The 15,774-nt window shown below is 51.8% G+C and overlaps 5 protein-coding genes across 5 annotated transcripts; 2 read left to right on the top strand and 3 right to left on the bottom strand.

Moving 5' to 3' along the window:
- Positions 1-233: 233 nt before the first annotated feature.
- IAR55_003810 (uncharacterized protein) lies at positions 234-4,831 on the bottom strand (the record flags this gene model as incomplete). The annotated part of the gene is made up of 17 exons (XM_066946916.1): positions 234-462; positions 546-649; positions 715-872; positions 925-1,053; positions 1,120-1,199; positions 1,253-1,464; positions 1,521-1,735; positions 1,791-1,886; positions 1,945-3,357; positions 3,406-3,546; positions 3,613-3,746; positions 3,796-3,864; positions 3,922-4,036; positions 4,093-4,200; positions 4,281-4,400; positions 4,469-4,687; positions 4,765-4,831. 17 exons carry the CDS (start codon positions 4,829-4,831, stop codon positions 234-236), a joined length of 3,609 nt encoding a protein of 1,202 aa, XP_066802295.1.
- A 415-nt stretch (positions 4,832-5,246) lies between these two features.
- On the top strand, positions 5,247-7,130 carry IAR55_003809 (uncharacterized protein; the record flags this gene model as incomplete). Its single annotated transcript, XM_066946915.1, has 6 exons — positions 5,247-5,314; positions 5,378-5,412; positions 5,474-5,512; positions 5,580-5,908; positions 6,061-6,402; positions 6,576-7,130. The coding sequence occupies 6 exons, from the start codon at positions 5,247-5,249 to the stop codon at positions 7,128-7,130; spliced, it is 1,368 nt and encodes a 455-aa protein (XP_066802294.1).
- A 309-nt stretch (positions 7,131-7,439) lies between these two features.
- IAR55_003808 (uncharacterized protein) lies at positions 7,440-11,418 on the bottom strand (the record flags this gene model as incomplete). Its single annotated transcript, XM_066946914.1, has 4 exons — positions 7,440-7,772; positions 7,831-9,642; positions 9,703-10,419; positions 10,513-11,418. 4 exons carry the CDS (start codon positions 11,416-11,418, stop codon positions 7,440-7,442), a joined length of 3,768 nt encoding a protein of 1,255 aa, XP_066802293.1.
- A 738-nt stretch (positions 11,419-12,156) lies between these two features.
- Positions 12,157-13,521, bottom strand: IAR55_003807 (uncharacterized protein; the record flags this gene model as incomplete). The annotated part of the gene is made up of 1 exon (XM_066946913.1): positions 12,157-13,521. One exon carries the CDS (start codon positions 13,519-13,521, stop codon positions 12,157-12,159), a length of 1,365 nt encoding a protein of 454 aa, XP_066802292.1.
- Positions 13,522-13,919: 398 nt separating this feature from the next.
- On the top strand, positions 13,920-15,538 carry IAR55_003806 (methylthioribose-1-phosphate isomerase; the record flags this gene model as incomplete). Its single annotated transcript, XM_066946912.1, has 7 exons — positions 13,920-14,026; positions 14,113-14,581; positions 14,639-14,789; positions 14,861-14,958; positions 15,023-15,126; positions 15,194-15,366; positions 15,462-15,538. The coding sequence occupies 7 exons, from the start codon at positions 13,920-13,922 to the stop codon at positions 15,536-15,538; spliced, it is 1,179 nt and encodes a 392-aa protein (XP_066802291.1).
- Positions 15,539-15,774: the final 236 nt, after the last annotated feature.

The raw sequence follows: 15,774 nt of genomic DNA, 5'->3' as shown, positions 1-15,774 counted from the left end.
CCATATTGATCCAGGTCCCCCGGTCGGCTCGAAGCGCGAAGATTAGGAAGAACGACAGCTTAAGCGACAGGCTCGAGTGCGATCCATTTCCAATCTCGTGTGCATCGAGCGCTGTACGAGCGTTCGCAGTGACTCTCTGAGCTTTGATTTCTGTTTCAGATCATAGTGAACCATCAAATATAACGAGACCGACTCCTTTCGATATTTCTGAGTTATACGGCGCCCTGCACTTCTTAGTCCTCCGCAAATATATGCTCCACGCCAACGCTCTCCCAGTCCGCCTTCTCCCTCTCTTTCCAGAACTTGACTTCACCATCTGAGGCTCGTTTAGGCTCCCAAAGTCTTTCACCACTGTCGGGATCGGAAGTTTCCTCGAACCATCTAGGCTCGTGGGGAGGTAGACGACCTTCAGCACGAGCTTTGCGGGTGTTTCGTTGTTTCTCTTCGTTAAGGGTCTTGAGTCTGTTTCATGTTCATAAGTCAGTGCAGGCAGCAAGTACACTCGAAGCTGTCCGTCGACGCTTGAGTACGAATGAGTCACTCACCCTTGCGCACGGTCGTACTCGGCGTTCTCAAACGCTCGTTGATCTGTTCTCAACCGGCAATCTGTGGGAGCCAAGTAAGGACGCAAACCATTGGGAATATCGTTCTGATAGGCTGGAATCAGTAATGCTGCTAATTGTAGCTCAATTTGCTTTTACAGTGTCGACTCACCAGAGTCACCGCAAACGGTGTGAGATTGAAAGGCGCTTTTGGCTTCTCGCTGTTCCTCCACAGCAATATGTACTCCTTCTGATTCTGGTGGAAAGTCGTGTCCACATCGAGAGGCGCAGCGACACCAGCTTGCCGTGCGATGAGTTGAGTATCCCATCCTGTTCAACGATGTATCGGTACGTCGTCATCCTCTATTGCACAGGTACTCACGACCAGCGATGTCCCAGGCAGGTCGGCCCGAGGAATCGAGAACCTGGCCCTTGATTTCGAAAGCGTCCTTCCCTCGCCACCCTCTGGGCTTGAACGTAAGAGTACACGTCTCTCCCGTTCGGTGATTGGCTGTTTGGAGCAATTGGATCAGCGAGACCTCATGGCCAAAAGCGAGTATAGAGCAGAGGTACTCACTAACGATCAAGTCTCCATAGTGATCGATGATAGGATTCCCCATAATGAAATTAGAGACATTTGTAGTTACCTTTTTCCAACTGCAGGATTTCATCAGCTTCTGTTGTGTGCAAATCCGTACCGATCGACTCACGAGTAATGCTCTACAACCATTCCGTCATCGTACTCGTGTCCAGCAGCTGGATAATTGGACCCTTCTTTGACCCAAGATTTTGGAATGATTAATTCGGCGTGCGCCACACCGGTCGGTCGGATCTCAAAGCTCCTTCCTTGGAATTTGTTTTGCGCATCTACCTCGCCGTAGTATTTCCACGTTGGCGACTCAGAGTAACAAGCAGAGATAGGCTGAAATATTTGGCTTAAGTGAAGAGCAGCCTCGACAGGACGTCACGAGAACCTACAGGGTGATGCGAGACTTGCTCTGAGATGTATCTATACCTATTCGGTATGGCATATTCGAAAGACTGGCTGAGAAGGGGGTTGAAAGGTTTCGCGATACGGCCGATCGTCGAACTGTAGTTGCTCATGGCGAAAGCTCCGACAAAAGCAATACGCCTGAGACTATCTTTCTCGCCAGCTGCGACGGTCAAGCAGGCATCATATTCCATGTCCTCGGCTGCGTGAACAGTCAGCCGAATAATCTGAATTCACCGGTGTGGAATCTGACTTACCCATTCTCTGCAGCATGGAGGTGCACTCGTTGAAGCTGACAGGGAAGGAGATCTTTGTGAGGTCCTTGCCGACCGAAGACTTGAGGATACTCCACACTAGAGACGAGATCAGTCCATTCATTGCGTTACCGGAATATGGGTGGCTTTTACTCACAGCTGACAGACGGTCTTTTATCGTCATCAATGGGAAGTCTGTTTCGCACATGTAGGTACGGCTCCAGACTCTTTCTCGACAGAAGCTCCTTGATAGTTCCGCTGGCAAGCGGTTTTTGTGCATCGAGATTGAATGACCCTCGCTCGATGGCAGTTGGAGTACCTGGTCTCTCCCTGTCCGGATGCGCAATGCTTTCATACAGCTTCAAGTTGGGTAAGGTGTTGGCCTCGATAGCATCGAAGAACTCGTCGTCATCGTCTCCCTCGTCATCAGTCTCGGCTGCTAGGATGGCATTGTGCGCGTCCTGGATGTTCATTGATGGGCGGCTAATAATCTGCGGCGGTGAGGTCACTGGCTTGCCGGCGGAAGTAAATGATGACTCTGTGCCCGTAGTTGCAGCGGATGAGAGAATGCCCTTATCGAAGGAAACAGTTCCCGGGGCTTCACCAGTACTAGGCGATGTAGGCAAGTTAGTCCCACCGAGTCCAGCCAAGACTTCTCTGGCCTGCCTGAGGGCCCTTCGCTTTCTCTCGTTGTCTCGAGCGGCCTCAGTGAGTTGTTGATCAGCATCAGCTTGTTGTTGTGCCACTGCCAACATGTTTTCCTCCCACATGTGTCTGGCTTCCACTTCTCGCTGGATACGACCAAGGAAGTATCTTTCGCGGTCTTGTGTCATGATGTTTTGCTGAGAAATGAGATTCGACATAGTGGCGAGAGATTGGCGAAGAGCGTCTTTTACCGCTTGCTGTCGAGAGGCCGAACGAGCTAAGGCGTTGTTGACGTCGGAAGACTCGGCCGACAAGCTTGGAGTCGTGAGGGAGTCCACGAGCTGCTCGCTGGTCTCAACTTGCGCTTTGATATTAAGTACACCCAAATCGAAAGTCGCCTCATGAGGTATGCCATGAGTTCTTGATTGACGGTCCCCGCCGTCCACGAGGCTATCTTTATCTGCGGCGTCGAAAATGGAGATCGTGTCCACCTCATCGTCTGTCATGCTGGCACCCGCGGGGGATCCGGTACGCCCTCGAACGCCTGCTTGACTTTGCGCGGGAATGGAACCGCTAAGTCCTGTGGTGGATCGCTGCAATCTAGGACTGAGGAAGGAGTCGGTAGGAGGAAGCGAGCTGACGGCAGCCGCAGCCGACTGATCCTGAGAGTGGAAACTCATACTTCGTTTGGATGTAGTCTCCGGCGAGCCTCCCTTCTTTTGATGGTATTCGATGTTAAGTTTGATACTTTGAACCCATCTAGCAATCTCCGCCCTGTGAGCCGATTTAACGATGAATTTTGGCACCGACGACGACACCTTGGATGACACTTCGAATCGCGAGCCATCGGAAGATGGATGAAGAGTCGCAACAGCCATCGCGATAGATCCTCGGCACGCGATTTGCTCGTCCTCCCGATTGCGGTCTACCTGATAGTTAGTGAAAGACGTCCATACGGTCGAGGATGACTCACAATAGCTCAATACACCGTTTTCCAAGACGAACCACCTAGTTCTCCAGCCGCTCCGGTAGTTGACCCACTTGCTCAAGAAGCCCCTCAAGTCAGGTGGTCGGCCATCGCTCTTACCCTGCACAAGTCTATCCTGATTATTGACTATGGTCACGCAGGTCAACCTGTGTCCTCAGAGAGACTGCTCATTACGTCAGGCGCTTGACTTACACTGCCTCAAAAACACCTTGATTCGCTCGTCGGCTCCTTTTTCGCCGTCCAGGACCCTCCTGCCTCGCTTGTCGCGCACAAAGACATCAGCTCCTCGCTTGACAGCCAACTCGACGAGACGGAGATCGCGTCGTCTACAGCACACATGTCAGTGAAATCCTTCGGAAAGACTGGAGAACCCACCGAGCTGCCTCATGAAGCAGACTGGTGCCACTCCTTTCGTCCAAAGCGCTCAAGTTGAGGATGCCGGTCCTGCGTAGTTTATCAGCTTGCCGACACGCTGTAAGCCGGTATCTGTTCAAGAATCACCTTGGTCCTTCCAGGAAATCGATCATGCTCAGGCTCTCTTCCACAGAGCTCAGCGGGCTTGACACGTACCCAGCCAGACGAGCAAGGTACTTCATTTGAAGCTGAGCGCGGGAGTCTAAGAGGCAACATCAAGTTTAAGCAATCCTGAACGTCAAGTGACACTTAGCTTACCTTCTATAAGACCCGCTATCTCGTGATTGGAAGCGCATTCGAGGGCAGTCCTGCCTTGCTCATCGCGAATCGTGTCGTTGATTCTTGGATCGTTCAGCAGAACCTCCACTACGCGCACGTGTCAACGAGGACGAGTCTTTGAGGCGACAAGGCAGAAGATATCTCAGATGAAGACCGGTTAGACTCACCGACATCAGCTCTTCCTACTTCACTAGCCACGTGTAAGGCTGTAGCATGAGAGCCACTGTTGACAGGAAGGTTTGGAGAAGGTATATGTGGCGAAGCAAGGATCTCTCGGATGGTCGATACTGCCGAGTCCAGCTTGGTAAGAATACCGCACCTTCTGAACGATTTGCATCCACAACGTCACACTCACCTGTGGCGATCCTGACTGCCATACCAAGCAGCTTTCCCGCTTTCTCTGTATCTTCGAACCCCTCCGCAGAGTGACTACTAGGTTTCAGCTCGTCCAAGAACGGTTTGACCTGAGCCGGATCATCCGATCGCAGTGCTGAGAGAAGACGAAAATTGTACAGGGCGGAAGGAGGAGCTCCTTGCGATAACGGCATGGATGATGATGCACTCGTCGATAATTCTGCGGAACCGCATGGCAGTCAGCGCTTTGTTTTCGAAGCGTCGATGGGTGAATAGCAGAAGGAGGGATGAACGTACTGTTGCTGCGAGAATCTACATCGGACCCTCCCGCCTGCCTGACCGGTACAGGAGCGGGGTTGCTCATGTTGAGGTAACCGAATGATCTTCAGTCGAGAGGATTTACCCGTTGGAGCTTTGTTTGTCTATCGAGTGAGATGAGAGACAAAGGATATCTTATACACAGAAAGATTGGAGTGTGAATGTTGAGATACCAGATAGGAGATGGGGGAGCAGGTGATGCCAGCTGAACGCGGGGTAAATTAATAATAACCTGGGGTAAATATGCTCACACACCACACACGGAACGGAATCAAATCATCCCGCCAACCGTGGCAGTTGTTCTTGCGGAGACCCCGCGTTGTGCGCGAAGGTGAAGACGACGCCGACGATGCCGACGACGGTGAGAAAACCCAATCCGGATGGTCACAGCGAGAACCATCAGACCCAAAAGCACGGTGAAGAGTGGGTACAGAGCGGGTGAACACCCCTCTCTCTTTAGGATGCTCGTGAAGAGACTCTTCTGGCTTATACAGCAACTCATCCCTCCCCTCCTCTTGAGCTACTTCTAGTGAGTCTGTGCCATGTCCACCTTGAGGTCCAGACGCTGATACATCTTTTATTCGTATGGCAGCGCGGCATGGAAGATATGCAGGTATGAAGTAGGACGTGAGCTGTCTTCGCAGACACTTCGGGGCTTCCTGACACCCGTTGATCGCCTGATACACAGCTCTTCTCGTAAAGCAGTACAATCTCCCAACAATAGCTCGTGAGCTTCGATTCCAGCGCCGCAGATAAGAACAAAAACAGCCCAGCTGACATATGTAACAATGCAGGCATATACACCCCTCTACCTACCATCCTGATTGGTACGATCACGATCCACTATCTTCGACTCTATTTCCTCCCTTCGACCCAGTCTGTCCCCCCGCACGATCCTGCGCTCGCTATCCGATCCCAACTGAAGATATTCGAATGTCTCGCCCCTTCCGAAGCAGGCACGATCTGTCGTGCGAACAATGAGCCCGTAGATGGCATGGAAGATGTGCCTCTCGTGGATAGGTGCTGGAAAGGGAGATGTGGGGGGAGATGGAAACCGGCCAGGACGAGACATTGTTCACAATGTGGGGTCTGTAGAGGTGGTTTTGATCATCATTGTCCTTTTGTGAGCGATGTCCCTGATGGCTCGATCACCATGGCCCAGGCCCAGTCACCTCGTCTTGACCATTGTTTCGTTGTGACCAACCGTCACAATGCCATAAGAAAAGAGCTTCACGCTCCTCGAACTTCTTTGCTAATCCTACTCTTCGAAACCAGTTCGCAAACTGCTTGACGGCAGCTTACATCCCCACTTTCCTCTCTCTCCTACTCTACACCCCGCCCTCAGTCGTCTTACTCTCACTACCACTCTATTCCCCGATGTACCACCGAGCTCTCGCAGCCTACACGCTCTCTCATACCTCCGAAAACATCAGGACATATTGGTGGGATTGGACTCCGAGCTGGATCATAGCGGGTGGACCTGTAGGCAGGTTTGTCGGAGGTCTCATATTAGGTTGGAGGGAGTTGGATCGGTCGGAAGATGATGGCGGTGGTGTGATGAGGCTGGGAGTAGGACTCATGGTTGGGTTCGGGTTGATATTGGCTCTGGTCACTGCGGTGAGTGTGATGTGGTCCATCATCTTGTCTGTGAGAGGCGTAAGGGCAGTCTTTGTCCTACGTGACATATCTGTCCAAACACCTTCCCAATTGCCGTCGTGCCTCGTCGGTCTTGTCATTCCAGGGCAATGACAACGCAAAAGACGATGACTAAGCTGACACAATCATCGCAGGGCCTAGCAACCTCATCTATCTCATTACTTCTCAACGGCAACCTCACCATAGATCAAGGTCGTCATTCTGCCCATTCTCGGACCATCGCATCCATTCAAAAGCTCGTCAAGCAAAATCGATCCATACCGCAGAAACTGGAAGATGACCTCCTCAAGTTTTCGGATCGGGCATATTTCTTCGTTCCCTTCGAAAATCACTCGTCGTACGGTCCAGAGGGACAGAGCGAGGGTACTTCACGAGAAGAGGTGGTGGACGACCACGGCGATATACCAGAGGTCCTCCGTGGAGATAACGAAAGCGGAAATGATGGAGGGGTAGTGAGGAGAGGGGTTATAGTCCCGGCTTTACCTGAAGAAAGACCGTATGATCTCGGTCGAACACGAAACTGGGAGATCGTCATGGGTCCCCGATGGTCCTGGCTCTTACCGTGGAAAGCCCTCAGTCCAGTGCTGAGAGAAGACATTTTTGATTGGCCGATCAGTGAGAGTGTCGAGAAGAGATTGAGAGGGGAGGCGGAAAGGCGGAGAAGGGTTCTCTTCGGAGTCGAGGGTTGAGGTTTTATCTGTCTTATGCATTGGTCACCTAGTTCGTCCTCGAAGAACCGCTGCAAAAGTGTCTTTGAGCGTTTCAAAATCTAACACTCCCGTTTCACCATATCACACACGCCGTCTCATGATCACGACCGTTGAGCATACCCAAGGAGTAGAGCTGCATGCTACTGCATGGCACCTATATACGATGCAGGAGGACTTTCAACCCAGGCAGAGGAAGATGGTCAACTTCACTCCTGACCCCCTGTGTTGATTCTGACTTCTACCCCAATCGGCTAGACGATACACACGCACGTGACTCAAACTCTTCAATCATCGTCGTTTTCGATCAAGCGCATCCCTCTTGTCGTGATCAACCATGTTCAAGTGCCTGCCCATCCTTGACAACACTCCAAGGAGACCTAAGCCTCTTTCGGCCGGTGTGTCGAGATCTCGAACTTGGGTTTCTGCTCTTCTGGACCTGACGATCGCATCATCACGTCTAGACTGACTTGGCCCGCTACGTGATGTGAGTCCTTCTTTCGCTATTGCTTGATCTACCTTCGTATTTGAGCCTGTCGCAGGTATTATGTCGCCCAGGCGCCTCCGATCCGCTTGACGATCCGCCTTACGATCCGCCTTACGATCCGCCTGGACTCGATTTGACTGGATATCACTCAAGCTCAGCTTCATTGTACAAATTCCACACTTGAGTACTGCTCACATTTTCGTTGTACCGGTTTCTAATGGATACCCCTTTGATCCAGTTGCCGATCCTCGCTCGCCCTCCCTCTATTAGAGGCCGATCACCGCTCACCTTGACCAGCATGTCCCCACGCCGGCCTGCACCCTCATTTCCTCTCGGATGAATAGCCAGTGCGTGGGCCAATTGCTGCTCTCTCTCATCTCTACGAGCGGCTCGCTCTCTCCGTCTGTTCTCTTTCTCTTCGATTCTCCTCGTCTTCAGCTTTGTTTCCATGTCATCACGATGACCAGCCAGACCTTGTCGAGACCTCCTTCTGGAGGCCATTGTAAATAGACCGACTTGATCGTTCGTTTGTCGTTGTCGCTTCATATACCCTCGAGGCATAGAGTCCCCCTTACGTCGAGTATATCCCGGCTGATCGCGCTGCTGCATCGAGACGCCACGGTCTTCGTCCATCTTTCGCCTTCGCCACATCGATCTCTTCCACAGATATGGTGATCTATCGCCTCGTACGGCAGGCTGATATTGACCCATGGTGATCGTTGGTGAAAGCACTGGTGGGTAGATGGTGGACGGAGCTCTGGTGTTGTTGATGTAAGGGACGGTTGTGGGTGCTCGTCCCGCATTCACACCTTTCCTCCAGTTCCTGATGGTAGCGTGATTACCGTCTTCTCGATTTCGTCGAAAGATCCTCTGCCACACTGACAATTTTTCTGGTTGGGAATACCAGAATCGTTGTTTTTTATGTGGCTGCACAGCCTGATGCTGAAAGGGGATCAAACCAGATCCTATCAAGCCAGGCGCGCCGGACGGCAGTAGCAATCGCTCCTCGAAAAGTGGATCCTCACTCTCCCTAGCTGGTGAGCTTGGAGCGAGAGGCGATTGCATACCAAGCCCATTCAAGGTTGCGGCAGATTGATAAGCTGCTAATTTCATGCGAGGTTGAGGATAAGCAAATGGTACGGGCGGTACTTGCGCATTGTAGATTTGATGTGGCGGACGATACGCTGGAAGACTAGCGCCAGAGTAATATTGAGGCTGATCGACTCCCGTGGGCGTGAGAAACTGGTAAGAGCCAACCAGAGGACTGCGTTTGGTTTCATTGTGCTTCCAAGGCGGTGGATCTAGGGGTGGTCGAAGATGTCCTGGAATCGGATACTGCCGTTGCCGGGTCGGAATCTCATTGGGAGCAAATGAGGTGCCTGGCTGATTTCTTTCGGTAACAATATGTTTGCTGTCAGATGATGTGGCCCCGACTCGGTATCGATCTTTGTTATTGCACTGGGCTGGCGTCTCTCCGCCACCAGCGACTGGATTCACTCGGTCGAGCAGACCATAATTCTTTGGAGGCAGGGGCGGAGGAACACCGGAATCAGATCCTGATAGAGACTGTTTCCCTCCCCATATCCACCTCAAAGTCACTCTTAGTCTCCCTTTCGATCCCTGAGGGACCTCAAAAGACACTTGATCCTCATTTGACCTTATACTCAGAGGAGTAGAAGCCGGAAGGCGATGTAAAAGGTACTGGTTCTTGTGGGCGGAAGGAAGCGTATCGACCTCAACTTGAGCCTTACGACCTTGCGATGTTACCCGCACATCATGAGAGGCTGACTCACGGGATGATGTGTGCAGCGCTTCTGGGAGGGAAGGAGACTCGTCATACCGCTTTCCTAGTGTAGGTGACACAGTCCTGGAGGGAGCGACCTTCGAGGGAGCAATGCGCGCCGGGCGCTGAAGGTGACTAGCAAATTCTGGTATGACCGATTCTGACGAGTCTGCGCGCGAAGGAACGACTGCAGCTGATGTGTGCTTCGGGTTCAGGTGAGCAGACTTCAAGTCACATCAGTTTTTGTCATCTGAGAACCAATTCAGAGCGAAGCTTTCACTCACAGCTTTGGCGCGTGTCTCGGGAGTGGACACAACGGTCGAGCTGCTTGGGGGTAGAGGGTACAGGGCTGGCTCAAAATGTGCTGTCAGATCCCCTGCGGAGGGAGCACGATGACGGTGGCATGAGGTTCTTTTGCCAGTCTGACTATCAAGCAATGTGTGCGGAGTGATAGCAGGGCGAGGCAGCGGTGGTTGTTGTCTGTGAGTTGTCGCAATTGGGGCAGATGTACGATCTGGTTCGAAACTATATACGGAAGATGGAAGGGAAATCTGATTGGGGAAAGGACCGATGTCACGGCCGTTATCCCGGCGAAGCGGCTGCTCTTCTCCAATGACATGATCTTCGGAGCCGGAAATCGAGGGATTTGGTGGGAGCCGTGACAAGTTTGGCACCGACCCGTCTGTCGTTTTGACAGAAATAGGGACCTTTACCTGAGACGTATATGTGTTTGTAGCGGAGGACGGTAAGGGTGTGCGTGCAAACCGTTTGATGGTATGGGCTGAAGGTGTATCTCGAGCAGTTGAGACGGACCTGGCATCAGTTTGGTGGTTACGTGCAGCAGAATTTCGTGAAGCTGTTGCGTAAGGCATCACCTCGGACGCTATAGGATTTGGTGACGAGAAAGGGAGTGATTGTCGCGCAGCTCGTGCTACAGTGGCTTCGGTTGGTGGTCGCGACCTGGAAGGGTGACCACGAGGCAACGACATATGAATGGGATCCTTTCAAGTGGGATCAGCTTTAGGGCCGATAGATGCGAAAGGAGAAGGTCCTCCTTAGAAGTGACGGTCTCGCAAGCTCGACACTACACTCACTGTAATTCTCTGGTCCCCCTCCAAGACCGCCCCCACGGGTTGACCTCGGTCCAACTTGATCCTGATTTCACGGCTATGACTCGGATCTGCAGGGGTCCCGCTTGATGATCGCTTGGTTTCTTCGTCTAGCCTTCGGCTGATAAAGGACGGCGTTGTAGTGCTTGATGTGGATTTTTCGATACGATTGGATAGTCTGTCTCGACGCTTACTGAGTAGAGATCCAAGTCGACCAGTAGTGAGTTTACTGCTTGTTGGAATTCGAGGTGGAACCACTCCGTGTGTCGTTTGTGAAAGTATCTCAAGCGGGAGATGGAGAGCTGAGGCGATGTATGCCTCTGTTTCAGCGTACCCAGCAGACGGCGAAGGAGAGGGTATAACCAATTCACCTTGAGCTGGCGAGCCTGATGATGCTCTAGTCGATGGACGGTGAACAAGGTTTGGACGCAGACTCGACTGCGTAGTCGGTGGGGGATGAGCCACAAGGGGGATAGGTGTTTTCCGAGATGCTGGGTGGTGGCGAATAGGTGCCGGACGCTCGGCTTGGGGTCGGGCTCTGACCCTGGGCTCAACCTTCCGTCCACCTTGAACGACAGTCGAAGGTATGGTGCCACAGTCGCTTTGGTCTCTCCAATTCCAGTCGGCACTTCCTACCCCAACTCCTTTCCCGTTACTAAATGATGATGCGGAACTCACTCCCGACTCCTGGTCTTTTCTATTCGGCACTTCAATCCTCCATTGCTTGAAGGTCGCATAACGGCGTCTCCAGACTTCCAAGTCTTCAGCGTCGAGCTCTTCGTACATAGAGCCTTCGGAGTAATCCTTTTTCGGGGAGGTTCTTTGAGGAGGAAGAAGAGAAAGTCGGCCTGGTGTGGGCGCTGGCGCAAGAGTTCCATTACATTTGCTCATATTGGGGACAACGATATGCAGAGTTTCAAAGATGAGCAGGGGCTGTTGACAGCGAGGTTGGAATCGGGGTTTTGGCGATCGACTGATGTGCGCAGAAGCGGTGACCTACAGACACAGTGACTGGAATGAGAGATCGTCACCAAATCGATTTCTAGACAGAATCGAGTCCCACTCACTCGTTCCCCGTTCTTTTGGAACGATGCGTTGTCTAGACCTTTTCTTTTTGATTGGACGCGTGTCAGCGACGTCTATGACGCAAGACAGAAAGTTGATGATGAACGATGCAAGATCTGAGTATCAGACATACACGAGGGATACTCGATACTGACTGGACGGAGGGTGTACCATGCACGCGGACAGTGATGGCCACCTCCTTGAGCAACCGAGTCGTTCTGTGGGATCGCTTGCGTGTATATGTATTTGTGAGCAAAATTGACAAAGGTTGATGGGGTCTATGAAGAGCATGTCTTCTAATCCTGCGCTTCTGTCCATCCCCGATCTGCGCTGATTCCGTGTATGGCTGTTCCCTCGAGGCAAGCATTGTCGCGAAGCCGTGAAAGCCAAAGAACAAAACCGAGGTGGACCATGTGGATCAGGAGGAGGCTCTTTGATGATCCGTTTCGTCTATTGTCCCATGGAGCAGTGGTGTGTGGATCAACTCATGATCCCTGAACGGTGATCGAGACGCGATGTCCAGTCCGCCTGATCTATGCACGGTTCGCCGATGTTGAGCGATTCTCAAGCCAGACTCTTGTCGATCCAGACCCATGTTGATGCACATCCTCCCCAGAGCCCTAACATCCGCGCTTGGGTGGGTGACTCAACCATGACCAACCGATCTCGGTCCCTCTCGTCTCCTAGACCTAGATTACCATGCTCATTCCAGCCTCCTGCCCACAATTGTTGCTTCTCCCCCTTTCTCCCCAAAACAAGCAGATGTTCCGATCCCGCGACGATCCGATCTACCTCCATTCCCTCAGAGACCTCTACCTGCCCTCTGGGAGTGCCCGATGATATGCTCGACTCTCGCAACAGTTGAAGATGGGTGTTTGAACCTTGCGACAGGATTTCACCGGTTGAAGTGAGAAAGTATGATCCCCCCCAAGTGGCTGCTATACCTTTAACGTTCTCCAAGTGGTCGATGTCTGTCAATTGGCCTTTCGCATTGCTACCCCACCCGAACACTCGTCCGTTTGAGAGTAAGGCGAGGGTGTGAGATGCTCCGAGGGCAATATCGACGATTCCAACCCCCTCTGGGATTAGCACATTGATTGCAGTCGGAGGGGAAGTAGGCGGATACGTTGTTACTTTGCCCTTCCCTTTGCTTTTCGCGCTTGAGCTCGTCTTGGAGATACCGAGACTAGATATATCCAGCTCTCCTTTCCGAGATGCACCCCAACCTATCACTCTTTGCTTGTCCAAGCCCGCAATGACAGCGACAACATGTCTCTGGCCTCCTTTTATCATCTCCACTGTTTCCCCATTCCTCAAGCCCAAATCGACGATCGTCGGTCTTTGAGAAGCTTGCGAGACCGGTATAGGGTTTGGCGCATCAAGCGTGACGGGTTGGGTGGTTCCTAATTCCCCGAAATCGTTCGACCCGCACGAAACGACGAGCTGTTCGGAACTCCCAGAGCCTTCTTGCCGCGTCGCCGACGGAGTCTTGGTATTGGAGCTCCCACCATCCGCATGTTTCTCCTTCCCGCGTAGCTTCTGATATACGATAACGCTGGTTGACCAAGTGGCAGCTATCTTCACGGGTTCCCAGTCTCCATCCAATCCTAAACTATTTAGCAAGTCGACCTCCTTCCACCGTCCTTCAGGCTTGACATCGTCCCACAACGCGCAACGGGGACCGAGGTGACCATAAGTGTTCGTACCTGCCCCGAGTAATATGTTTCTGCCCGGCCGTTGATCTTCACCGGAGGAGAGCAGAAGCAGGGAATGGGCAGAGGTCGAAACAAGGTCAAGAACACGAGATGAGGAAGGAATCGAGGTGGAGGGATGTATGCTGGTCGGTGTGAGATACGTAACGTCTTGATTGTGATTGAGAGCTAGATGAGAAGCCGAGTTCGACCCGCAGGCCAGTAAGTTCAGCGTCATTCTCTCACTACCTGACGGGTAGCTTTGCTAGAGAAGCGATGGCTAAAACAAACAATAAATGTCAGGCTTTCTTTCATCTCTCATCTGTCCATCGTAGGCGGACCCCCAATAGAAGGGGCAGCGCTTATTACAATTCATTCCTAATGTCAATACAAACTGTGGTTATCGAAAACGACGAATGATTAGATCTTCGCCACTCGCAAATGACCTCCACTTCCTACAGCTCACAGAACGAAAACTGGTTGTCGTGGAAAAACGTGCTTTGCGTTTTGCTCTATCAACAACATCGAATAATCTTTTGACATCTCCACTCGTCTGCCAAAGCCCAGCGGACAATTGAGCCATCTTCAGCTCCATCGCGCATCTGCTTTTGACTCCAGCGTATCAACAGTACAAAAATGGTCGCAGCAGCTCCTTCGGGCAAGAAGCCCTTACCCGACATGATGACATCCATCCGGATTGACAAGTCCGGACAGGTTGAGATTGTTGATCAGCTCTTGCTTCCGTGAGTAATGGGCTACTAAATCATTGCAGATTTAGCGCAAAGTGAACTGTCGCTGGACTGAAGCAAGCTTACAAATTCCCTTCTAGCCACTCCGTTGTCTGGATGCCGGTGTCTACACCTCAAGAGGCTTTTGACGCTATCAAATCTATGCGGATCCGAGGGGCACCCGCCATCGCCTCGTTGGCTGCTCTCTCCCTGCGATCCTACCTCTCCTCTTCTTCAGGTCCATCGTTCTCCTCCTCTTCCGAAGCCATCAAATGGATTCACGAGACAGCCGATTATCTCCAATCATCACGACCTACCGCTGTCAATCTTGGCGAAGCGATGGATCGCATTCGACTGGTACTCAAGCAGGCTGAAGGAGAAGGCAAGAGCGTGGACGAGATTGTGGAGAAGATCAAGACGGTCTGCGGGGATGTTCATGAGGAAGATCTGGAGAGGAATATGGAGATGGGCAGGTTGGGTGCTGAATGGCTGTGGAAGAAGAGAGGCGGGAATGGGAAGAAAGGTATCAAGGTTGTTACCGTCTGCAATACCGGTAGCTTAGCAACTTCAGTGAGTCAGCTGACTGACCATGATCCAAGGTATGAGCTGAGACAGCACACCTCTCAGGGTTACGGAACTGCTATCGGTGTCATCACAGCTCTATTCGAAGCCGACCAGCTCGACACAGCTTATTACGCCCAGACCACACCTTACCACCAAGGTTCCAGATTGACCTCGCTCGAACTCACCACATTGCAAATACCAGCCTGTATGATCTGTACGTACTCTGTCTCAGCTGTCCATGAGGCGAACATTGTCAAGATGAAGCTGACCATCTCACTGTGACAGGTGACACTATGCTCGGGTCTCTTTTCCAACATGAGGACATCGACGGTGTCATTGTCGGTGCTGACCGAGTGGTGAAGAATGGTGACACGGCGAACAAGGTCAGTCAGCTGCGAATCAAGCGGAAACTTCGGGAAGACGTCAGCTGATCCGAGGTATGGATAGATCGGGACATATCAAGCTGCCGTGCTCGCGCAAAGACATAACATCCCGTTTATGGTTGCTGCTCCAGTCACAACTATCGATTTGTCCTTAGCCACTGGTAAAGAGTGAGCACCATCTCCAGCGCTTTCACGACGCATACGGGACTGATCGTGTTTCTGTTCTGGTTTGTAGGATCCATATCGAACATCGGCCGTCTGTCGAAGCTACCCAAGTCAGAGGACTCAACATTGAGACTGGCAAATTGTCTGTTGTCCGAATCACCCCCGAAGGGGTTGGAGAAGGCGATAAACCTTGGCAAAGGGTTTACAACCCCAGTTTCGACGTCACACCTGCAGAACTGATTAGTGAGTCAGCCATTCCTTTACAGCAGAGTTCAGGAGGCTCTCGATTCGTTAAGACAAAACTTGGACCTGGTGCTGATCGTGATCGATGATGTAAGGTTGCGTCGTCACCGAGAAGGGCGTCGCGGAACGGAAAGAGGGCGAGAAGAATATCGATGTAGCGTCGATCTGCTAAGCCTTGTGCATCGGAAAGTTTTTGCATGGCGAAGGTCGTACGATCATAGAGCTGCATTTCCAGTCTTCTTCATTCGGGCAAGAAAAAGAGCTTCGGCATATCTCAGCCGGTGGAGTCTTATCATAATCATGCATCGTGACTTCGTATCATATATATATATTGCAAAGACTGTATCAGAAGTAGCAGCACCATATCCGATTATAAGAGGAAGCAAAGCATTTCTATGTTAGATTACG

Source organism: Kwoniella newhampshirensis, chromosome 7 (genome assembly GCF_039105145.1).
Source record: "Kwoniella newhampshirensis strain CBS 13917 chromosome 7, whole genome shotgun sequence".
NCBI classification, from domain to species: Eukaryota; Fungi; Basidiomycota; class Tremellomycetes; order Tremellales; family Cryptococcaceae; genus Kwoniella; species Kwoniella newhampshirensis.
This window is presented reverse-complemented; position numbering and strand designations above follow the sequence as displayed.